The sequence below is a fragment of the Mixophyes fleayi genome, chromosome 7, assembly GCF_038048845.1.
Source record: "Mixophyes fleayi isolate aMixFle1 chromosome 7, aMixFle1.hap1, whole genome shotgun sequence".
Classification (NCBI taxonomy): domain Eukaryota; kingdom Metazoa; phylum Chordata; class Amphibia; order Anura; family Limnodynastidae; genus Mixophyes; species Mixophyes fleayi.
Genome location: NC_134408.1, coordinates 59,051,606 through 59,077,104, shown reverse-complemented (window position 1 = coordinate 59,077,104; position 25,499 = coordinate 59,051,606). Strand labels below are relative to the sequence as shown.

Here is a 25,499-nt window from a genome sequence, read left to right as displayed (position 1 = left end):
AGAGAGCGAGGACCTTGTTTACGGGTAAATAGACTCTCTAGGTCACTGTGTTGAACATGAGACCTAGGAAGCGCATGCGCTGAGCCGGAATGAGAGATGATTTGGGCAAATTGAGAATCCACCCATGAGCTTCCAGCAACTGCGCAGTGATCTGGATGTGATGATTTAAGAGCGACACAGACGGTGCTTTCAGAAGTAGATCGTCTAGACAGGGAACTCTTGTGACTCCCTTCTGCTGCAGGGATCCCGCCATGATCTTGGTGAACACTCGTGGAGCATTCGCTAGGCCAAAAGGTAGGGCCCTGACCTGAAAATGGTATTTTCCTACCGCAAAGCAGAGGAGGCAATGGTGTCCCCTGCATACAGGGACGTGTAGTTAGGCATCCTCAATGTCTATGGAGGCTAAAAACTTTCCCTGCTCCATTCCGGCAATGATAGTACGAAGGGACTCCATTCTGAACTTTTGAGTCCTTACCTGCTTGTTCAGAGACTGCAGGTTTAAAATGGGAGGCAATGACCTGTCCTGTTTTGGTACTAGGAAGAGACTGGAGTAAAACCCCTGACCTCTTTACTGTGTTGGACTGGGAACACTGACACCGGCTGTTAGTAAATTCTGGTTTGCTTCCTGAAGTGCCTTGCGCCTGAGGGGACAAAGGGGGGTAGCTGTGGTGAAGAATCTTTGTGGTGGAAACTGAACTAGATCAATGACATATCCCCGGGACACAATTCCTCATGTTCAAATATCTATGGTGGATGAACGCCACTGGCGCTGGAAATGAAGGCGTGCCCCCACCACAGATTCCTATATGACCTTCTCTAACTCTGAACCAAAGAGCTTAACCCCATCAAAAGGCAAGTCCTCTAGAGCTCGCTATGAATAAGCATCCGCTGTCCAATAGCATAACCATAAAGTACAGCGAGCTGCGATAATGAGGGCAGAGAATCTGGCATTGACAGACACTGCCTCCATGGCTGCCTGGCATACATAATCAGCGGTGTCAAGGACATGCTCAGCTTAGGAAAGAACTTCTGCGAGTTGGGAGTCGTCCTGAATGCCCTTAACCAGCAGTCCAGCCCAATGCTGTATAGCCTTGTTTGGCCAGACACCCGCCATAGTGGGTCAAAACATACTGCCTTCCGCAATGTAAGCTGAGTGGAGGGCATGATCGCACTTCTTATCAGTGCAATCTCTTATTGAAACCCACTCCTGAGTAGGAATAGCCGAAGAGGAAGACAACCATGTCACGGCAATGTCCACCCTAAGGGAAGTTCCCATTCAATGGAATCTTCTGGCGGAAGCGGGTAAAAAGATCTAAAACTACCCGGCTTCATAAACTGCCTTTTTGGCCTTTGTCATGCATCAGATACCATCTCCATCATCTGAGGGATGGTGGAAAAGCAGCTACCTGCGCTTCAGTCTTTTTAAACAGGGAGAACCCTGAAGGGACCGTGGGCTCGGGTTAAGCAAACCCTAAGGAGTTTTCGATACCCAGAATAAGGTTATCTACTTTCTGGGTGGGGGAGGAGTCTGCTGAATTGAGTAAGTCATCCTCCTGCAGATCAAAGTCTACCTCGCCCTCCTCCTCTGAGGAATGGTCAGAATTCTGACCACGGCAATGAGATGCATCAGTAATGATTCTCTTGGCCTTGTGTGAAGTGGTGAACAGGCATTCTTCGTGCACTGATTGGGATTGTGAAGATGTGCCTGCGTCCGCCAGTGAATGTGTGGGAGTGTGTATACCTGTAGAAAACTGTATATTAATGTTTAGTAAAGTCTGAGAGCTAAATTCTGACTACCAAGAAGACAAAGATCTTGCCAGGTTACAATGCCAAGTAAATCCTTGTAAACACACCAATTCCAAGACGCTGATCAATAGTCCTGATTGTGTAAACAGGCTAGTAAAGTAATGCAATTGATTGTCAGCAATTACAATAAAAAGGTGTAACGATACTAGTATAGGAGAGGCAGAACAGAGGAGCAACGTGCAGCACGATGATCCACGTGTATCACAATGAAATATTGCCCCTTCCGCACCAGGAAGTAGGGATGACATCCTTAATAGAGCCCTCCCTAAAAATGGCTGCTCTCCTGAATCACTGGTTCCTTTGTCTGGCAAGCTGCGTGCAATTGCAGTATTCAAAATGGCTCCGTCCGAGCCAGGAAGCTGAGATGGGGGAGAGAGTAAGTTCCTCCTCCAGTGCCTCTACTAATATGGCCGCCTTCATGAACTGCCGATCAGCGCATCTATTGTATGGCTGTCGACTGTATGCACCACCGCAGAAACAAAATATGCCCAGGCTGCGTGTGCAGTTAGTGAGCGGATCTCCTCTTAGTGAGCGTGATCGCTGCGCTGTGTCCCCGCTGCTCATTCTCTCGGGGAGAAGGGGGGAGGGGGGACATGCTGGCAGGTCCGTCGGGAGGGGAGGAAAGGCTGCTACAGCTTCACTCCTGAATGACTAGCAACTTACAACGTGCGTTCGTACACTCTAGTTCTTGAAAATAATTGCTGCCTCTATGGCAGACTTACGTTATGTCCCCCTGTTGCTCGTTAATCTAGGAAAGGGGTAGGCAACCTGCAGCTCTCCATGTGTTGTAAAACTACAAATCCCAGCATGCCATACCACCTATCTGCTGGTTATCTACTGGCAAATCATGCAGGGTCTTGTAGTTTCACAACACTTGGAAAGCCGCAGATTGCCTACCCCTGATCTAGGGGATGGACAGGCTGCCGGCAGAGGTGCCAGGTAAAAGAGACCAGGCTGCTGCTTACCTTCGCTGGGACACAGAGTGAACAGAGCTGTAGTCTTACTCACTCCTCTGGGTCTTGACTTCAATCCCTGCACTGCATCTGTAAAGAAAGGTAAAAACATGAAAAACCTACAACTAATACAAGTATAGGCAGGAGCCTATACAGAAGTTACCTATCTCCTAGGCACTTAAACTAAACTGAGGTATCCACAGGAGAGGAGGCGCATAGTAGCGGAGGAGAGTGAAGATCAAAGAAATTGATAAGTGCCTAGACTCCAACACCCAATACTATACACCCAATGACTCGTAGTTTCCCCCAATGGTAGGAAAGAGAAATGTGGCCTATTCATTACATGCCTTAGACACTTAGCACAGGCATGCACACCCAATTTTTTTTGCAGGTTATCAGAAAGATAGGAATCAGTTTCATCCCCAATCCCCAAACAGGAATATGGTGGATTCAAGTTTTAGGAATTTAAGCAGTTGCAACATATCCACAAACATCATTCACTATATGAGAGAGATAGAAAATCGCAAAGATCTTTTCGTATTTCTAGAGCTAAAAGGGAGACTCAACTGAATGAAATGAGAACTTGTCCACACTGGTTCTCCTAAAGACAAGCAATTTTCAATGGCTTTGCCACAATGTTTGTAGCAAAAAATGTATAAAATGCAAAGAAAAAAAACCAACCTAGATTTACTTAAAAATCACTCACTTATTTATTGCATATAGAACGGTGTTCTGCTCTGGACACTGCAAAACAAACAAACTTCCAATCTCTTATCTATGCTCAGGCTTCTAACCCCAAACGCCATTTTAAACACATTTAAATCTCTTCTCAATCCTCCCACCCTAAACCCTCCGTCTACTATCGGTGCCCAGGATCTTTCTTCCTACTTCAAGGACAAGATTGATAAGATCAGACTAGAAATGGTATCCTCTCCCTCGACAAGCAATCAGCTCAATTCCTTCCAACTACCCTCTGACACCCTCTCTTCATACCCTCTCTTCATTTGACCCCACAAATGAAGAGGAAATTTCTACTCTCTTCTTATCTTCCTACGCTACCTCCTAACCTCTTGAGCCTATTCCCTCGCAAATTTGTAGATCCCTGTCTCCTGTGCTCATTTCACCTCTAACTAAAATCTGTAGTCTTTCGCTCACTACTGCCATCTTTCCATCACTATACAAGCACGCAGTGATTACTCCTATTCTAAAAAAAAAAAACCAAGATTCCGACCCAAACTCTCTCTCAAATTACCGTCCCATATCTCAGCTGCCATGCCCCTCCAAGCTTCTAGAGAGACTTGCCTACACTCGCCTCACACGCTTCCTTACCGCAAACAACATGTTGGATCCTCTTCAGTCTGGCTTTCGTTCTCAACACTCCACAGAGACTGCATTGACTAAGGTTGTCAATGATCTGATCACTGCTAAAACTAAACGCCATTACTCTCTCCTAATTCTCCTGGATCTTTCGGCTGCATTCGACACCGTTGACCAGCCTCTTCTCATACAAACGCTGCAAGACGTTTGTATAGTAGTATGAGAACTGTTCTATCCTGGTTCTCATCCTACCTCTCTAATCGCTCTTTCACTGTTAATTTCACAGGGGCCACCTCTGCTCTGCTTCCTTTATCAGTTGGAGTACCGCAAGGCTCAGTGCTAGGTCCTCTGCTGTTCTCTATCTATACCGCTTCTCTTGAAAATCTAATCAGTCCCTTTGGATTGCAGTATCATCTCTATGCGGATGATACCCAAATTTATCTATCCTCTCCTGATCTCTCGACATCTGTGTTGTCCCGTGTAACTGTCTTTCTGCCATTTTATCTTGGATGTCCTCTCGCCAACTCAAACTTAATCTTTCTAAAACAGAGTTAATAATATTCCCACCCACCAACAAGAGCATACCTGACATTTCTATCTCTGTTGATAACACGACCATAAATCCCACCCCACAAGGTTACTGCCTAGTTGTAATTCTTGACTCACACCTATCCTTTGTTCCTCACATTGACTCTATATCTAAATCACGTTACATACATCTAAAAAACATTTCCAGAAGTCGCACATATCTCACGCAAGACACTACAAAAACCTTAACTCATGCACTTCTCTCCTGCATTGACTATTGCAATTCCCTCCTTACTGGTCTTCCCTAAAACAGACTCAAACCCCTACAATCTATTTTGCACGCTGCTGCAAGATTGATTTTGCTTGCAAAAAGTTATTCCTCTGTTGAATCACTCTGTATGTCTCTACACTGGTTGCTTGTTCTCTATCGAATCCAATATAAAATACTTTTATTAACCTACAAGGCCATCAGCAAGGCTGCACAAACATACATCTCCTCTCGTCTCAAAATACCTCCCAACTCAGCAACTCCGTTCTGCAAAGGATCTGCGTCTCTCATCCACACTCATTACATCCTCCCATTCCTGGTTACAGGACTTTTTTCGGGCTGCACCTACTCTATGGAATTCTCTACCTCGCACAATAAGACTCTCCTCAGGTCTACAAACTTTCAAGCGTTCTCTGAAAACCCACCTCTTCAAACAAGCTTATAATATTCCTCAACCACCCTCTTAACCTCACTACATTACCCTATTACCACCCGTTACACAATTTCACACAAGACAACTACCCCTTGACCAACATTGTTGTGTGACAGGATCATTTAGCTTATGAGTCAGTTTTACCTTTGCAGTCTGCCTGGGACAAAATGCAAAATGTAGACTTAACCTCATGTGTCAATCTCCCATTGTCCCATAGATTGTTAGCTTGCAAGCAGGGCCTTCTCACCTCTTTGTCTGTTTTACCCAGTTTGTTAATTAGTTTACTATGTTTGTCCCCAATTATAAAGCCCTACGGAATATGTTAGCGCTATATAAATAAATGATCATCATCATCATGTTTAGAAAATCCTGACACATGAGTAGGCAAGGATATGGACTGTACAGGCTGTACAATCCTAGCTAGTTAGACATACTTCCCCCATGCACTTCTTCATAGGAGGTCCCCATTGCGCAGACTGCAGCCATTTCCAGTGTTGCCAACTGGGATAAGAGACTATTAAATTGAGGGGCAAGAGATTCCAACTGCTGCACGTTATGTATACAGTTAAAAGCAGCTCCAGAATGGACAGGAGAAGTGGTAATCACAGCTAGGGATGCCGGGCACAGGCCGTAACCGGCTCCCAGGAGGTTTCCAGCGATGGGAGCTGGGACAGAGGCACCTCCGGTCCCCCTGCTCCAAGCAGCGCACAGCCGGCCATGCGTTGCAAAACAAAAGCCTCTAATTAAAAATAAATTAATTAAATGTAAAAATAAAACAAATGACAGTGAAAGGAGCAGCCCCAAAATGTCCTACACAGGGGGGCACTAAACTTAAACTAAAGCCTAAACAAAAAGGTAGTAGAGAGGAAGGAGCTAGGGCTAGCTAACAGCTTTAAGAAAGTGCCCAACGCCCACATTTGGATGTGGGAGTAAAGAAAAAATCTGCAATGTGAAAAGAGATGACAAGTAGGTGGACTCTGATTATAAACATTAAAGCTGCGTGGTGAATAGTGTGTGAGGGGTATTTATGTTACTGTTCTTTTTTTGCATAATTATGAAACACTATAAAATGTTGTAGAAAATGCCATGCGAGAGGAAAATGAGACCCAGCCAAAAAACTAAAAAGTACTGTAGAATATTAATGGCAGAATAAGACCAATAAGTCCATCTAATCTGCCCAGGAGCACTTTGGAAAAGGTCTCCAAAACATTAGAAGTCCTGAATCTAAAAAGACTGCTGCAGGCAACAATAAAATCTGAGGGAAAGAATAGGTGTGTTGCACCAGATGTTGGTCATCACCCAAGACAACCAACAAAACTGTCATTGTAAGCTTATTAGGGAAGTCCCACATGCAGCCAAGTTACCAGAGCTCCTACTTCTGAATAAAGTGTCCAAGGCTCCCTCCTTAATATTAAGTTACCGACCTCCCATCTATGCCAAGAAAGGGAGTGAAAAATAATTGCATTGCCCTAACTGGGTGCTTTCAAACCTGAGATACATACAAGGCAAGAAAAAGCTAACAACTCTGCAAGAAACCTAAGAAAACAATATATTTCGTTTTGTTACAAAAGAAAAGAAGGAACATACGGAACACTCTCCAGTATGTTACATTTTCGCTCCAGATGCTGCCTGTCTTCCTGTTCTATGTCAACATCTTGTCCGAGCAGACTTTCATCCTGGGATTGGGTATTTGGTTTCTTCCCACGAGGATAGCGGACAACACCTACATCATCAAATTAAGCATATAGATGTGTTATTAAAAAAGTGCCCCATACTACGCACACAATGTTTTACATAAAGAAAGTGACGTAAGAGACAGTCTTCTTACCCAAAGGTGTATTCAGACACACAAATTGCAAGTCAAACCAAAAATTCTCTACATCTTGAAAAGTTTCCAAACTGTAAGGCCGTTTCTCAAACGGATGACTTCCTTTAGCTATATTGTAGTGTGGGTCACAAGCAGTTGTATCTACAATGGTTGCATTCTTCCTCACGTACACAAGTACCTGAGAGGGAGTAAAAATTGTAATAGAGCGTATAATTCGGTCTGTAAACGCACATTATCACAACACATTTTTCTTTTTCTTAGGTTCAGTTTTATTAGTACATTTCCAACAAAAACAACCATGTTGTACTCATTACAATATCAAATGATCACACTTTTAAGGGGGTATTCAATTGTTAGCGAGTTTGTAATTTTGGGCGAGTTAAGTATTTTTTTTTCTTATTTTTCGAGCGCGGAAACTTCTCCCGCAATTCAAATCTTTTTTTTTTGTCAATGTTAAAGTATAGGCTGGATGCGAACCCTCAGCGGAAAAAGCTATTCAATTGTTTTTTAACGCTGTGAGTGAAACAGGCAAATCTGCTGTTTCATCTCGCACCTCCTTGGTCTGCTCAAAGAAAAAAATAATTTTTCAAGTTAAGAAAAATATAAATTAAACTGAAAAAATAGGTGTAAAAGTTCATTAAAATAGCCTGAAAACTGCAAAGTACTATTTTATAAAAAAAATAACAGCGTAATAATTAATAATTTTTTCAAAGTTCCCCCTTTAAAAAAATCCATTAGTGGTGCATGTATTTAAACTTTATTATTATTTTTTTTTTTTTAAGGGTGGGGGGGTGGTTGTGCCTGACCCCAGTCAGCTCTCATCAAAATTGTGAAAAGTAGCATGTTATTTATTTATTTTTTTTAAACCAAAAGCGTTTGCTCCCCACTCTATTTAGTCTTAACCCTAGTGCTGGCAGGCTATTGCTGTGTGTGTTAAAATCTTTGAAAAATTTTGCGTAGGGTTCCCCCTATTTTAATTGAACCAGCACTAGGCAAACCAGCCGGGGTGATAGCACTATAGCAGGGGGGGGGAACGCAGTTTGGGTCCCACGGCCATAATGACTAAACACCCACAGACTGTTCAGCGCTGGCCTGGATTCCCTAGGGAGTGTGGTCCGCTGAAAAATGTAAGCGGGCCACCCCCCCTAGGGACCCCCAGCCCAGTGCCGATAGCACTAGGGCTCTTTCTTCTACCCCTGGGCTGTGGGTAGTAGGGTAATAAATGGGGATTTTGTATGAAAAAAAAAACCCAAAAAAAAAATAAATTTTGATTTGTGGAACTACATGTCCCAGCCAGCCATGTTGGCCTAAATAGTGTGGGCATGCTGCTACTTGTCTAACTACAAGCACCAGCGTACCCATGGCACCCAGGGCATGTTGGCACTTGTAGAAACACAAGTGCCAACATACTCTTACACCCACAGCTGGCTGTGATCTGTAGCTCAACAAAGCAAAATGTTAAATAAAAGCACAACACCCTCATTCCAACCACAAATCTTTATTAAAAATACTTAAAAGCCCAAGAAATACAGTAAACACCCTCATGTACACCATAGATTTTTATTATAAAGAAAAAAAAAAAAATACTCACAATGGACGAAATCCTCAGTTTTCTGATGCTTTACCTACACACACTCATTTACGCAAAGTCCCAACAAATATTTGTACCTTCGAAGAAATGTCCGGCTTGCTCACTGTCCCACAAATATTTGTACCTTACAAATGTCCATGCTTGGCCAGTGTTCAATAAATGTTTGTAAATGGCAAAAAAATTTCCTGCTTGTAAAATCTTAAATATGCTGTCCAGGAGGGGGGGCATTGTTGCTTGCAGTGCTGGGGCCCTTCTTGATTGCAGTGTGGGGGCCCATTCTCTTGTGCAGTGCTGGGGCCCTTATTTATTGCAGTGTGGGGGCCCATTCTCTTGTGCAGTGCTGGGGCCCTTCTTGACTGCAGTGTGGGGGCCCATTCTCTTGTGCAGTGCTGGGGCCCTTCTTGATTGCATTAATTTGCATTAATTTTTTATACTAAAATGACTGCCTTAACCACTCCTCATTTCAAACTCAGTAGGACCAATAATAGAGCGCAAGGGGGTGGATGCAGTGTTAACAATTGAATTGAGCGTTTTTTTTTAAAAAACGAGCGCTCGAACAGGAAAAAACGAGCGCGGGATTTTCACCCGTCTCGCTAACAATTGAAAATGGCCCTTAGTTGGTTACAGTATCTATAATATAAAAGCCTAGTGGCATGTGTTAGTCTGTGTGTGGAAAAAAAACAAAAAAACAAGCTGCAGCGCCACCTGCTGGGCGGAGTTATACACTGACGATCGGGGCAATCGCCCCCCCCCCCCCAGCAGGGGTTTGCTGCTGACAGCTGCACAGTATGTGCAGGTCCGTTTGGCAGTGACCGTGTGCTGCCCGGCTTGCTCTGATTGTGTTTTAAACACAATCAGAGCGGCCGGGCAGCACATTGTCCCTGCCTGTCACTGCCGAGCGGACCTGCACATACTGTGCAGCCCCCGGCAGCCTCAGAAGTCTGAAAGAGGCGGGGCCTAAATCGCCCCGCCCTAACATCCCCCCCGGGGAACAAACATTTTCTAGAATGCATGAGTATCATGCACGGGTTAACTTGTATAAAAGTAAAAGCCTAGCGGTGTGTGTTAGTGTGTGTGTGTGGAAAAAACTATTTTCTCAGAAAGGGCTCATCCAATTGACCTGAAATTTGGTATACTGACATTATTTGACAAAAAAATTAGAATAGTTAAGTCAGTTAACTTCCATCATCCCCCCTTCTCCCTGTGGGAGGGGTAGTAAAGGCTAAATTTACGAGTTGAGGGCTCAAAATCATTTTCGTGAGTTAATTTTACCTCATGAACACACATTAAAAAGGGCGCTTGCATCGGGAAGTAACGCTCTTCCCCTGAGGAGGCCAGGGCTAGGCCCAAATGCATGACAAGAACCTTTTTAAGACCTTAAGTAGCTTGATTTGACTAGAATGCATGAGTATCATGCACGGGTTAACTTGTATTATAATATAGATTAACATATTACAAACTTATAGCTTTATATATTAATGATATTACGACACAGGTAACATTACTGGGTAAAAAGTATTACTTCATTAAAAAAAAAAAAATATATATAATATAATAAAATACGTTGTTAGAATTGTGTGTACACTATATTATTTGGTTCTGTATCATTTGATATAAATGATAATTTAAGTGTCTTTTTATTTCACTTGCAAGGCATGTGTAAATCAGAGACCTGTGCAGCAGCTGTTTACAAGTCTTGTTTCCAACTTTTTCCTCCATATGGACACCATAAGATAATCTGTTACCCCACAATTTGTAGTAACATTCCAAGTCATTTCAAGAATAATATTTCAGAAAAGGGTCCTGTTTTTACAATGCTCTGCAGCACTCTAAACTAAAAATTTACAAGGCAATGCTTGGTATTCGATATATTCCATGTACGTTATAGTCCTTAAACAGCTTCAATACTAATAAAAACAGTTACATGCAAAATACAGCATAAGCATCAATTTTCTGCTGACACTACAGAAGCTATAATCTTACTGGAGTGCTGTTGGCCCACGCAGCAGTGTATTATGACTGATAATTTCATCTCACACACCAATTATTTATTAGTTTTAGACTCCAATTTGTACCAAACTGCTTACTGTTCTTTTAGTAAAAACAGAAAAAACAAATACTGAATAATAACTTATTAAATGTAATGTTCAATACATTTTTTGTTTGACCTCTTTGTGTGAATAATACAACTCTAAGATCTCCTTGATCTCTACTCTACAATTTTTTGAGCTGGAGATCTTCGATTTTAAAACCTGATAACATCCAAGTAAACTTGTAGTAGGGAAATAATATGGTTCAATATAGATGCACAAATGGCACATTACAGTCTTTGTGTACCTGATCTTTGTCTTGAAATTTTTCAGTTGGGCCAAACTGTACTAAGCCCATGCAACTTAATTTTTGCAGCCCTTGAAACACAGAGAAGACGTATCTCCTGGAAGAAAAATAATAAGTGACTGTCATTAATGAACATTGGCCAGATTCACTGATTGACTATACAAAAGATGCTGACCTTCAAAAATTGTTGCTAAATTAGTGCATCGCCACAAGTTTACTCTCTATTATGTTGTTTAGCTGTTAGTACTACCCACAGTAAGCAATGTACTCCAAGCCAGTGTGTGTGTTGGTATCCTGGAAAACTGTCAACATGAGAATGCCCGACAGCGACAGTTGAATTCACACGTCTAAACTGTATCACATGCACAAATAGACAATCCTAACTGCTGCATATACACCACATTTCCACCATCCACCACTTGAAAAAGAAAAGGTATGATTGATTGTTGCACTGATCAAGTGGGAGATCGATTAAGAAGAGACACCGCTTTGCTTCCTATGACTTGGCAAAGGCCGAACAGGGATGGAACTTCCTTAACAGACAGATTCACAGAAAATTACTTCTTGAGGGCACATGGATGAAACAAACTCTTGATATATGTAAAACCAGACAAAATTAGGTTGGAAGGATAATAGAGCAGAAGCCTTTACATTCAGAAAATTTAGAGGCAGGAGATTGTCCAGGCTCCTCTGTAATAGAGAAAATAAACAACTTGGGTGGAAATGTTCTTTGCTCACACCAGCCCACATTAATGCATGCAATACTGGATGGTAGTGCGTGGCTTGATAAGAAGAGGGATATTGGGGGAGGGGGTGTCCTAGATACCAAAGATTGCGGCTGCAACGACCATAAGCTCCATCTGAGCCGCTACAACTCCAATTTTTTCCCTGCCCTTCTCACCAATGTGCAGCATCTCCCTCCCACTCCACTGGGCTGCCACAGTGTGCCAAGCCCTGAGATTCTGCTGGAACCCTTATTTTCCGACATCCTGTCCCAGTGCCGCAATTACCACCTTCCTGTGGACAAACTACTCTGGCTTCTCGGTCCCTGTGACCACTTGCAATTACTTACCTCATTGTCTTACAACCTGGCATGACTTCTCAGCATTTCCATTCGCCTCAAGCAGATTTGGATACCTGGTACACCCGTCTGGATGCTGACCTATCACCGCTCTAAGCCCTTCTACTGCGATTGATGCTGTAGTGGCTGCCATTACATGACAGGAAAGCACTTCACTACTCACTCCTCTGGAGTGATCCTGTTACGTCTGCCACCAGCTGCTCACTTGTCATAACTGGGTGAGTCCCTATTAAGAGAGATCTTCACTGTCAAACACTATCTTCCTTCACATTTCCACTCACCCACCAGCTTGCTCCCTGAGAGTAGTTCTGTAGGACACTGTAGTGACTTGTCCTGTCGATTACTCAATCCACATCGACACCTCCAATGCAACTCATTCCCTACAGAGGCTTATCTCCTCTTCACTCTGATGTCAATCTCCTTTAGAGGTTATAAAACCGGTAGCCTACCTCGCATCTGAGAACTCCAGGCACAACTGGCATTCTGTGCCACTCCTTATTTAGGCGCCTAACACCTACAAAACACCATAGTGCCTTCCTGGCACATTCAACAGATTGCATCAAATACCATTCTTCACTGTCTTTGATATAACTGGAACTATAACTGAAATTATGAAACAAGATAAAGCTACTATCCAGTGATGAAATCTGCTTGTTTCAGGCTCGCACAGTTCGAGAACTCGCCACCACCAGCCCGGAATTAGACACTTTTAAAGAACAATTTGAAGACCGAGAGTATATATTTGTGTATATATAATATATTTATCATTTATATTATCATTTTAATTAGTTTTCCATATTACAAAAAGTTAAAGACAAGCAAAACTTAACAGAGAAAAATGCATTAAAACCTTACATCAAAAGAGACAGATCATAAGAAAGAATAGTAATCATACTGGATAAAATTTAAATCACAACATAAATAATATGGAAGCAGCACTAAGCAAAGAAACACAAAAACAGCCAGATTTATTTATCAAAGAAAGAAAATTAGGTATGGATAAAATATAATCTATTTTACAATTTAAATGGCTGCCATCCAGCTTAAGATAGCTAAAGTTCCTGGTTTGGTTGATACCAAGAGATTAAAATAATCCTATCACATCCTTTTGTAAAGTTCACAAACAAACAAACTAAAATAGAAAGAGCATTTCTAAGCAGAAAACATTTTAAGATTTCAAATAGTGTCAGAAATGACAATTTCCGGGTAAACTGTAAAAGTTAAGGGGCATACTCCATTGTGCAAGGGACCGAAGGGCCTTTGCTCCACATAGTGTTGCGAAGGAAAATCAGTGATGCTGCGGTACCATATTATCGTAAAAAATGTGCCGCCATGAAGTTCATCCGAACATCGCTGCTAATTGAATATACCCCTAAATGTCAATTGGACTCAATTGTGAAAAAAAAACAAAACTTTTTTTTCCCAATGAGTGTAAAGTTAGGTAGATGGCCAGGGTAATTGTGTTTAATATTCAACTTGAGAACTGCATTTTGTTTGTGTTAAGACTTTAAGGGACAGTGGGGGGGGGGGGTGATTTCTGTCTTCCTAGAAGTGGCTTCTATGTAGGACGTTTTCTACAATTTTATTCTAAATTAAGCCATGTCCCACAATTGTTGCTGCAGTAGAACTAAATGAAAAATACAAACACAACATAATTAATCATTTTATTTGCGGGTGGCAGCAACCAGTAGACCCTACATATAGAATTGCAGTGACATGCTGCAAGGCGAGTTTGATTTTTGACAGTAACCACAGCATCCGTCAAGTATGACAGATTGACTGTGGTGAAAGGGGGCTGAGCAAGTGCGCAGGAGCACACAGCACGGAACAACAATACTCCTCACACCTACTATTAAATTACAGATTTTGTGTTTAAAACCCCTTTAAAAACCAGTAACACGAAATATGAAAAAACAGAATATACATCAAAAATAATGTTAAACACTGCAATTATTTCTCTCCAGTATTTGCTGAACAAGATACATACCATTTTAAATTGAGAAAACACATGTAACCTCTGTGCTAGTATAGTTTTAAGTTTAGTAGTAAATTAAGTAGTTCCATTGTATTTCTATTGGTGTATTTAAATTGATATGCAGGTTAGTTCCACAATGACAGCATATTTGTACACTTCATGTTTTTGATGTATTCAAGACTTTTTAAAAATGGTCTAACGATGCCATAAGTGAAATATTAAAGTGAGAAGTATAATATAATCAAGAACAAATACTATCATATACCTTTTGTACAGCAGCTGTTGTCGCATTGATCTGGGCAAATATCTGATTAATGTGTGCTTTTTTATTGGATCGTTTAAATAATCCTCCATGTTTTCAACCTGAAAGACATACAGACATATACAATGTACTTTTGCTTATAATACTAAAGCGAGTAAAATCAATTTATGTCCACCCGTTGAAAGCAAAATAAAAGGGGAAAAAGGATAGAAAAGCCACTATTAATATACTAGGCAAACCGCTTTTAAAGATGTGAAACTATGGGGCAATCTATTGCCAATCTCCGTTTAAAAATACACATCTATATTCATGACACAATCCAATCTTTCACAGTTGCAAAACAGGATAAGTCCATGGGGCTCTTAGATCACAGAGTTGTGCAGCTGAGGGAGTTTGTATTCGGTGACAGTTTACTGGCTATGCAGGTTCAAACCTACAGTAACGTTATGCCATGCAAGGTTCATACATTAGCAAACATTAACAAGCATTTTTAAGCGTCATGGAACCTGTTTTTGTTTACCAAATAATGCACACCATGGGTAGCAGAGAGGTTTTTCAAAATGGTGGCTGAGTAATAACAAAAAATTTAAAATAAAAATGTTTTCAGGATTCCAGGCAATTTCTCAGGCTAAAGAAAAAAAAAAAAAAAAGGATTTATATGTCAACTATGAATCTCATTCTCTGATTCCTTCTGGAGGACACTGCTACCATGGGGTTGAGTGAGGAAGGGGGGGGGGGGGGGGGGGAAGAGGAGTTGGCACTTAAGTTAATCTTGAGCTGCTTACCGACTCCTCCCCCTGCCAATCCCTTGAAGCTCTCAGTTTCATTTAGATGCCCAAAAAGAGAGTTGGGCTTGTTTTTTTGTACAGTGAATACAGTTCACTGGTTTCAGTTTTCTTTTACTTTATTATTTCTTTTATTTGAACTAGGAACGAGTGTGCTCTGTTTATAACAGAGCACATTCATTGGAGGAGAAGCGACTGTCAGCAGAGCCGGACGGCTCTCGCTGACAGGAAGAATTCTTTTTTGCTATTTTTAGAACTCCTCCGGCAGGGCGACAAGCAGCTTAGCAAGCCGCTGTCACACTGCTTATTTCAGACTACCAGCGCTGCCCGATGGGCATAGAGCACCGGTACTCTGCACGGCCATTCGGGAAGCAGACGAGGCAGAGGGGAGATACCAATTCCCCCCCTCAAGAAAGGAGGAGGGAACTTGGCGCTGCTCACCGGGGCCAAAGGTGCGCTGCAAGGAAATAGGTGACTCTGCTTATGATAGAAGCAGAGATCGCCTGGGCAGCATATGGCACAGAAATGGAACAGTTTTAAAGAGGAGAGGAGCCATATAGACGGGGAGAGTTAAAAATAGAACTCCCCTGTCTCAGAAGTAAAGTGGAACAGTCTGAGGGTGCCAATACTGGGCCCGGGAAAATAGGTATCCAGGTCCCATGCTCATCTCCGGGCAGGACAGAGCTGCTGACAGGCTTATACCTCTGATTCCTTAAGTACCAGGAAGGCTAAGTACCATATTTATTTTCTATATACTTCCTATAATAGAGAGAGGATGTTTTAGAATTTTGTGGATGGATAATTATATATATACACATCTCCTCTCTTGTCTCAAAATATCTCCCAACTCGGCAACTCCGTTCTGCAAAAGATCTGCGTCTCTCATCCACCCTCATTACATCCTCCCATTCCCGGTTACAGGACTTTTTTCGGGCTGCACCCACTCTATGGAACTCTCTCCCTCGCACAATAAGACTCTCCTCTGTTCTACAAACTTTCAAGCGTTCTCTGAAAACCTACCTATTCAGACAAGCGTATAATATTCCTCAACCACCATCTTAACCTCACTACCTTTAGCCTGTTACACAATTTCACACAAGACAACTACCCCCGGACCAACATTATTGTGTGACAGGATCATTTAGCTTATGAATCACCCTACCTTTGCAGTCTGGCTGGGCCAAGATGCAAAATGTATACTTAACCTCATGTGTCAATCTCCCATTGTCCCATAGATTGTTAGCTTGCAAGCAGGGCCTTCTCACCTCTTTGTCTGTTTTACCCAGTTTGTTTATTAGTTTATTACGTTTGTCCCCAATTGTAAAGCGCTACGGAATATGTTGGCGCTATATAAATAACTGATGATGATGATGATGATGATATATAGTGGCAAGAGCCCGCTATTGGTGAAGCACACGCAAACAATTTCTTCCTTTTTATGGTTCTTTATTGTCAGGATGGTAATAATATTCTGATACCGTATACATGCACAGCAATTATGGAGACCCTATACGCTTACTATACATAGTACAGCTCTCTGTCCAGATCAGCCAGCTAGCCCAGCGTTGCTCTCCCTGAACAATGAAACAAGCAGGGTTTTATACCCGACACTCCTCCCACAGGCCTAGCTTGATGGGCAGGTGACACACCCACCTTCCCTTTAAAAGGAAACTCCCAGCCCTGGCTCTGTTTAGACTAAGACACACCCTGTCTGTTTGCTGAGAGGAAGCAGCTTTTAAATCATGTAAGTTAACACACTCCAAACTACACATATGTTTTTACCTGGTTTAATCTCCACCTAGGTGCATAACTGTGCCAATGTTTTTGTCTGTTTGCATACTTTATCTGCCTCTTGTCAGAAAAATGCCTCCCTTTGTTATATATATATATATTAATTAGTGGGACATAGCATATGACTATTTAGATACTTGCTCTCACATATTACGCTCATACAGGGAAACTTTTGACTTTGTCATAGATCAGTTAGTATCTGCCTATTCTGTGTGTGTCTGGTTTTATTTGGCTGTACTGTGTTTCCTTAAAATGTCTGGAAAAGGTAAAGCACTCAGGGCCTAATACTATACGTGTTCTAAGTGTAATACTAAACTTCCTAGTGAACAATTGGAACCAGTGGCTCTCTGTGCTGACTGCGGTGGGGCTTCCATGGCGTTGCAGTCACAGGCTAATGCTCTACTTATAACAGAACTCCAGCAGCGGCCCTTACGCAGGGGGTTAGTACTTTGGTACATCTGCTTCTAAGCCCTCACAAATTCCAACGGTGAAAGTGGCATTCCCTTCTACCTCTGGAAAAGTTACCTCTCGTAATTCAGGGATAGTCTCGGGAAACATGCATTCCTTAGATGGTTGGTCTGTGAGCTTCCAATATCCTTGAAGAAAGAGATTTAACAGGAAGTATAGAAATCCTGCTCTGTTTTAGCAGTAGGGAGACACATTGAGGGTGGTTTGTGTCATTCCACCATCTAATTGAGAAGGAATGGCTAATAATGGAGAGTTGTCTGGAGTAGCTTCCTAGCAAAGGAAGCCTCTGCAGAAATCAACTCTAAGATATCCAAAAGAAATAGGGGTATGACAAAATAGCCCCTCTATAAGCTCGGTCCACCGATACCCCATATAGCACAATGAGGACTGTCCATTAAATATGCCTTCAACTGAAAAGGTAAACGGAGTTCAACGCTACACTAACAAATGCTGCCCCTCAGTATGTGCCCACCAATGCATTTAAAGGTATTTAAACATTTATATGAATTCCATTTCCTTTGTTTGAACATATTACATATTATTTGAACATATTACTTTATCCTGTCCTTTATATATGGCAGAAGTGAGAAAATGTAAGTGGACTGGAAAAAAAAAAGTATCATATTTTATTTTAACATTTCATGGAGCAATAGATTAATAGAAGATTAACATTACCTTGTAGCTGACTTGAACTATTTGTATGAAGATCGAGAGAGGCAGGCAGAGTAGGATATCACTAACAAGAACCCAGCCAGGTCCATAGTCACAGTGTATAGTAGCAGGAGGTACATATCTTACCCACGAGACTTCGTCTACATATACTAAAAAATACAAAAAGAAAACAAAAAGGTACAGGCTGTGTAGCATGCAAGGAGATTTCACAATTTTCATTCAGTGACACAGTTGAGGTCCATACACTGGTGAAGGATGAAAACGAGGTAACAATATCTCATATCTAAACACAAGAATAATCATGATATTTGTGTTAGTGAAGTAACTATGGGTGATAATATTATACATGTAACATTGCATTCTATGGCTTGTAAAACACAAATGATTTTTCAGTTATGCTTCAAACAGAATCACAACTACAATATCAACTAAATGTACAGTTCCTCCAGAACATACATTAAATTCCGCACTGAAAAAACTGGAGAAGCTTGGTCAATAGAATTAATGTACATTAACTTTCAAGAGGTGATTTCTTCAAGTATTGTTAATTCACACTGTACTTTTTAAATACTAGAATAACTGGGTCAGACATAAGCCTGGAAAGATTAGAGACATAGTGTTCCAAATCAGAGCGCACAGAAAAAAAACCAATAAAATAAAAGCCTTAATACTTGAGCCATTCTGCATTTTTATGTGGAGAATTTCTAATCATAGGAAGCAACTACAATAGAATACTCAAAATGATTGGTCTCTCCAAATTCCTTATGTTAACTAATCTGCTGTGAAATGTAAATTTACATTTGAATATCATCATGGCTTCAGGAAATTAATAAATTATTAAAAAATACAAAAACCCTGGCAGATATTTATTTTACATATTCTTCCAAGACAATGTAGCCCTTATATCAGAGCAAAAAATTTCAATGTACACCAATCAGCCACAACATTAAAAATACCAGCCTAATATTGTGTTGGTCCCCTTCGTGCTGACAAAACAGCTGACCCATCAAGACATGGAAACCACAAGACCTCTGAATGTGTCCTGTGGTATCTGGTACCAAGACGTTAGCAGCAGATCTTTTAAGTCCTGTAAGTTGCAAGGTGGAGCATCCATTGCGTGGACTTTTTTTTCCCCAGCACATCCCAGCAAGGCAATACCTTTAACTCTTTCTCATGTTCCTTAAACAATTTCTGAACAATTTTTGCAATGTGACAAAGCACATTATTCAGCTGAAAGAGGACACTGCCAACAATGAAGGGGTGTACTTGGTCTGCAACAATGTTTAGGTTGGTGGTACGTGTCAAAGTAACATCCACATGAATGCCAGGACCCAAAGCTTCCAAGCAGAACATTGACCAGAGGGTCACACTGCCACCACCGTCTAGTCTTCCTCCCTTCCTGCATCCTGGTGCCAACTCTTCCCCAGGTAAACACACGCACCTGGTCGTACACCTGGCAAAGGAAAACGTGATGCATCAGACCAGGCCACCTTCTTCCATTGCTCCATGGTCCAGTTCTGGTGCTCACGTGCCCATTGTAGGCGCTTTTGGCGGTGGACAAGGGTCAGCATGGGTACTCTGACCGGTGTGAGGCTAAACAGTCCCATACGTAGCAAACGGTGATGCAGTGTGTGTTCTGACACCTTTCTATCATAGCCAGCATTAATGTTTGCAGCAGTTTGTGCTACAGTTGATTTTCTGGGGGACTGAACCAGACGGGATAGCCTTCGCCCCCCACGTGCATCAATGAACCTTGGGTAACCATGACCCTGTCACCAGTTTATCAGTTGTCCTTCTTTGGATCACTTTTGGTAGTTACTAACCACTGTAGACCAGGAACACCCAACAAGACCTGCCATAATGGAGATGCTTTTACCTAGTCATCTAGTGATCACAATGTGGCCCTTGTCAAAGTCACCCAGATCCTTACACTTGTCTATTTTTCCTGATTCCAACACACCAACTTCAACACTGTTCACTTGCTGTATAACAAGATAATCAATGTATTCACTTCAGTGGTTTTAATGTTGTTGCTGATCAGTGTATACAGCACCACCTGTAAAATTGATCAATCTCTAATGGGAAGTCAGTGAAAAACCTGTAAAATAGTAAACATATGCAGATTCTGTGGGATTAAAGGAGCTTCAAACCCTATATCATTAGAAAGAATGTTGATGTCATGGGTATTATCAATTACGCAATAACATTTATTACATGCACATGCAACAGCAAATATATAGGAATAACAACATACTAGCGCACTTAAATGCAGATTCTATTACACAAGAATTAAATGGACATTTTACCAAGACATATCACGCTGATCCTCAATATTTCACAAGTCAGAGTACAGAATTCTAGTTAGGACAGGATGGGATATCATTTAAATGTACTAATTTAATAAAACTAGTGACTGATCATATGCGTCGTATATGGGTTTGCTTTTTATCAAGTTTTGTTTTTTTTCAACCTATTTAGAAAGGGTATACATGTTAAATACAAACAATACTTTATCAATATTTTTAATTAATACGGTTTATATGCTTATTGTATGTAATACCTGCTTGTTCATATGATTTATATATGGATTGTGGGTTTTAATAATAACTGCTTATAGCTCTATTTTATGTTAAAAGGTTGTTTGTTTGTTTTAACCTACTGGTATTATGTCCGTATGTTAACTACCATGTCCTGATTAATCCGTGCACTCAAGGAAAATGTATGCATGTAGAGAAATCTGTACTTACAGCTTACCATGTATTCCACCTGCAAAAGTTAGCCTTTTACCTCCTCATCCCAAAAAAAACCCCAAAACCCTTAAACATACCCAAATTAACAAAAAAGGAATGCGCTAAAAATAGTTGTGTGTACCAGTTTCAACATTTTGTTCTGTTCCATGGTCTGGTAATTCTTCCATATTACCAGCCTTACTGTTTGGTCCCGTTTTAACATCTTTATCTGAAATGCTCTCTGTATTAAGAATGCCGTCTGTAGGGTCGCAGACCTGTGGTGTGAAATCCTCGTGTTCTTCAACAGTGCTTTCAGACTGTTGATTGTTTCCCGATATCTTAAGCTGTTGTCGTGCTTTGTGTGATGGGTGACCATAGACAATATACCAGAGAAATATGTGGGTTATTTTTAATCGCGGCATTTTAGGAAGAAATCCCAGAGACCTTCCAAGTCCAGGAACTGTGGAGGGAAATATTTTTTTTTATTTTTAGATGTATAAAAAGTTACTGATAATATCATCAAATAAATTAAAAAAAAATGTCAGCAGCTTATCAGCATTAAAGTAGTTTACTGTTAAAGACTTTTTTTTTATGATCAACATACTGTTTGATTTTAAGTCTATTGACAATCACAGCATTCTTTCTTTGGTTGGTAATGACTGACAACAGACCAATAGCTTGAACACAGCTGCATAACAAATATAAATGTAATGTTCAACACATCAACTTTTTTAAAAATACATTATACTCTTATGGCAACTTTTATTTTAGGCTTCATTGTCCATTTTAAGATCTCAAAGTAAAAGTTTATTGACTAAACATGTCAGATGCATTTACAACACAGGAAGAACCAAGAGAGGTTTCCCTAAAAGCTGTGTGTGTTCGTATTGGCTCTTCCGCAATCAGTGGCTAGCGATAAAGGAGGACACGTCTCCTAATTTTTTGTATAAGTAAAGGCTGAGCTACTTTGAGATTATACCTCCACACTATCACTCCAAATAGGAGTGATTGTCCCTGAATCTGCATAAAATAAGACTCTGAAGGGGGAACTCAAAAGGCTGCGTTGTGTCCTGGAACAGTCCGTGGAGTCAAATAGCGTCAGTTTTTTGCATCCCATAGAGATGTGAGGGAATAGGAGTGGAGATTTCTGTACCGGTGAGAAGTTATAGGCCAGAAAGACAGTACACCAGACAGAATATTTCTACTACATCCAAACAGTCCATCCGGTCATTCAGACTTCAAGACGGGAGGAAAAATTACAGGACACCGCAATTACCAGGATCAGTCCCCATCAACACAAGTAAGGGGCAGAATCACAATATACAGAATTATGGACCCAATCTATAAGGGTCTCTTATTTTGAGAACATTAAGACAAACCTATTGCACTAGATATTTTGAGAACTCCCTGCTCGCAAATGTAACAAAACAGAAGTTGTACGTTTCATAGAATGGAAGACAAATAGCATCTGTGATTTCATTGTGGGATACCAGTCCTACATAATTCTTCATGATAATTATCAGCTCAATAGACTTGCATTATTTTACATTATTACTGTATAGGCTTTTCATATATTTTCCAATTTTTAATCTTTATTAAAGTCATTTTTTGTTAATGAATTCTGCCAGTGATAGCAATGAATCTAATGGAATAAACTTATGCTTTAACAACTTTATCGAAAAAGAAGATTTTTACTCACCGTAAAATCAATTTCTCTGACTCCGTTGGGGGACACTGCGCACCCTCCCTTGCTCTGGAAGTAGTGCTGTTTTTGGTGCTATTTTAGGTATTGCTTCTCCTTGGCTTTGTTATACTGTACAAAACTGAGGTCTGAGCAGGAGAGGAGGGGCATAGTAGGGGAGGAGTGTAAGGATCAAAAACTTGATAAGTGCCTAAACTCCTAGCCCACCTACTATACCCCAATGTATTGCAGTGTCCCCCAATGGTAGGAAAGAGACATATATTTTGCATATATCTATTATAATCAATTTTTTTCTTATAACAATAGGATGCTGTCCTCTTTGTTTTCATATACTATACACAGTTTTATGTTATCCCTTTTCACCACAGGGGGTTGTGTCTGTTACCTATTGCCTTCTGCGACAAGGCCACATACCACAAAGAGAAAATAAAAAATATAGGAAGTTGCTTTCATACATTAATTGTTTTGTACAGACATATTTTGTTTTAGCATGTTTTCACTTATTATTATTATAATTGACAGCTACATTCTAAAATGAAATATCGCCCATACAAAAAAAAAAAGTAAAGGGCGACCACAAAAACAATTAAAAACATATCACAATATGTATTCGGGACATACCTATGACCGGATGATAATTCTTTAACTGTGTCACACTGATCGCATCAGTTTCTTTACGGTGATGATCCGGACTGTCCATGTTAAAAAGTGATTTCCTGCTGTGTTTTTCCCTTTGTTTTTCTTTAGTTTGATCATCTGCCTCTACCTTGCCAGGTGTAGATGGCCCTTGAGGTGAACGTGTTCTAAACGAACACATAATTTTTTATTCTTTTTTTTTTTTTTTTTTTGAGTGCAGAAACAAAAAATTTGCTTTTATTTTTAATTGGGGGTGGGGCTTACTGAACTTTTAAAACAATGAAATTCTCAAATAAATGATAGTATTTCCATTGCCTATTTTTGTCAAAAGTTAATATGTTTCACACATTTACTTACCGATTCCCTGATGTAGAATTGGATATGCGAAAACGAATTTGTTCAACTGCACTTTTCACTAAAGGATCATTTGGATTAATTGATGGATGGACCACAAACTCCACCTGTCAAAGTCATTTGAACAAGCTTTAATTTTTCACTGCACACAACTGTAAATAAGGTTCTGTGGAGAAAACTCATGTATCACAGTGGGGGGCACGAGTACAAAAGGGAACAGGACATTTCTCTAAGAGTTCGGAATGACTCCCTTGAAAGCTATGCCACATAACATGACAGATAGCTATATAGTTTTAGCATGGTATCAAAATACTTTAAAAATGTCTCCTGGTATTTGAGGAAAATTATAGATCTATAGACTGTTGTGTTGCACTAGCGCACCTGGTGCATGATTTCCCCTTGCAGTAGGCCTAATGCTACAATATTGAATACTAGAGTGTAAAAACAAGCTGATTTTCCAATATTATTATTATTATAATCATCACCATCATCATCATCATTTATTTGTTGGGCGCCACAAGGTTTCCGGAGCGCCGTACATAGTACAAACAGTAGACCATACAGGGTTAAACAGTACAGAACGATAAACACAAAGTACCAATGCTTCAGTAACTCCAGGACAGCCATATGGAGTAAGGACAGAGCAGAAGAATAGGTATGGAGACACGAGGGAAGAGGGGCCCTGCTCATAAGAGCTTACATCCTAAGGGAGGGTGGACAAATCAGACACAAGAGGGAGCTGGTGATGCCAGGGGAGAGAAAGGGGGGCCAGGGGAGAGAGGGAATATCGAGCAGAGTAGATGGGGGGTTAAGTGGATGGTTGATAAGCTTTGAGGAACAGGTGAGTTTTAAGTGCTCGTTTGAAGGAGCACAGATTGGGAGCGAGACGGATGGAACGAGGGAGGTCATTCCAGTGCAGGGGGGCAGCTCGGGCGAAGTCTTGGATTCTGGAGTGGGAAGTGGTAATTAGAGTGGAGGAGAGGTGACGGTCATTAGCAGAGCGCAGGGACCGGGCAGGAGTGTGAATGGTGAGGAGGATGGAGATATAGGGAGCAGTAGACAGGGAGAGAGCCTTGTAAGTGGTGATAAGGAGTTTGAAGAGGATTCTGTAGGGGATGGGGAGCCAGTGTAAGGCATGGCAGAGAGGGGAGGCAGAGGAGGAGCGGCGTGAGAGAAAGAGGAGCCTAGCAGCCGCATTGATTACAGAGCGGAGGGAGGCGAGATGTGAGAGGGGGAGGCCAGTGAGGAGAAGGTTGCAGTAGTCGAGGTGGGAGATGAGTGCGTGGATGATGATTTTGGTGGCGTCTGTGAGAGGAAGGGTCGGATGCGGGCGATGTTGCGCAGTTGGAAGCGACAGGCTTGAGCATGGGATTGGACATGGGGGGGCAAAAGAGAGAGAGAGAGGAGTCGAGGGTGACACCCAGGCAGCGGAGTTGGATGACAGAGGAGATGGTGGTGTTATTAACAACGATAATGAGGTTGTGGTGGGAGGGGAGTCTAGGGGGAGGAAAGACAATGAGTTTGGTTTTAGAGATGTTAATTTTGAGAAAGCAGGAGGACATCCAGGAGGAGATGGCAGAGAGGCAGTCAGATACACGAGAGAGGAGGGAGGAAGAGAGATCAGGGGGTAAATGTATGAATCTCCGGATTCTTCATCTCCGGCGTGTTCAGCCTCTTCAGCGCTTAAATTTAAAGCGGCGCTGCATTGTAAAGGGAAGTTTCCCTTTACAATGCAGCGCCGCTTTAAATTTAAGCGCTGAAGAGGCTGAACACGCCGGAGATGAAGAATCCAGAGATTCATACATTTACCCCCAGGAGAAGAAATGTAAAGTTGAATGTCGTCAGCATAAAGGTGATACTGAAGACCAAAGGAGGAGATAAGGGCACCGAGGGAGGATGTGTAGAGCGAAAAGAGTAGGGGGCCGAGGACAGAGCCCTAGGGGACTCCTACCGAGAGTGGGGAGGGGGTGGAGGAAGAGCCAG

The 25,499-nt window shown here is 41.4% G+C and overlaps 1 protein-coding gene across 1 annotated transcript in view; it reads right to left on the bottom strand.

The window, feature by feature from the left end:
• The window catches only part of GTF3C1 (general transcription factor IIIC subunit 1), a 137,780-nt gene that overhangs the window by 73,360 nt on the left and 38,921 nt on the right, over positions 1 to 25,499 (bottom strand). The window contains exons 13-20 of the mRNA XM_075179861.1: positions 23,520 to 23,623; positions 23,148 to 23,329; positions 20,967 to 21,284; positions 18,099 to 18,244; positions 14,383 to 14,480; positions 11,062 to 11,158; positions 7,134 to 7,311; positions 6,893 to 7,028 (exon numbers count right to left, since the gene is read on the bottom strand). Coding sequence (XP_075035962.1) covers positions 6,893 to 7,028; positions 7,134 to 7,311; positions 11,062 to 11,158; positions 14,383 to 14,480; positions 18,099 to 18,244; positions 20,967 to 21,284; positions 23,148 to 23,329; positions 23,520 to 23,623 — 1,259 coding nt within the window. The remainder of the gene's footprint in view (positions 1 to 6,892; positions 7,029 to 7,133; positions 7,312 to 11,061; positions 11,159 to 14,382; positions 14,481 to 18,098; positions 18,245 to 20,966; positions 21,285 to 23,147; positions 23,330 to 23,519; positions 23,624 to 25,499) is intronic.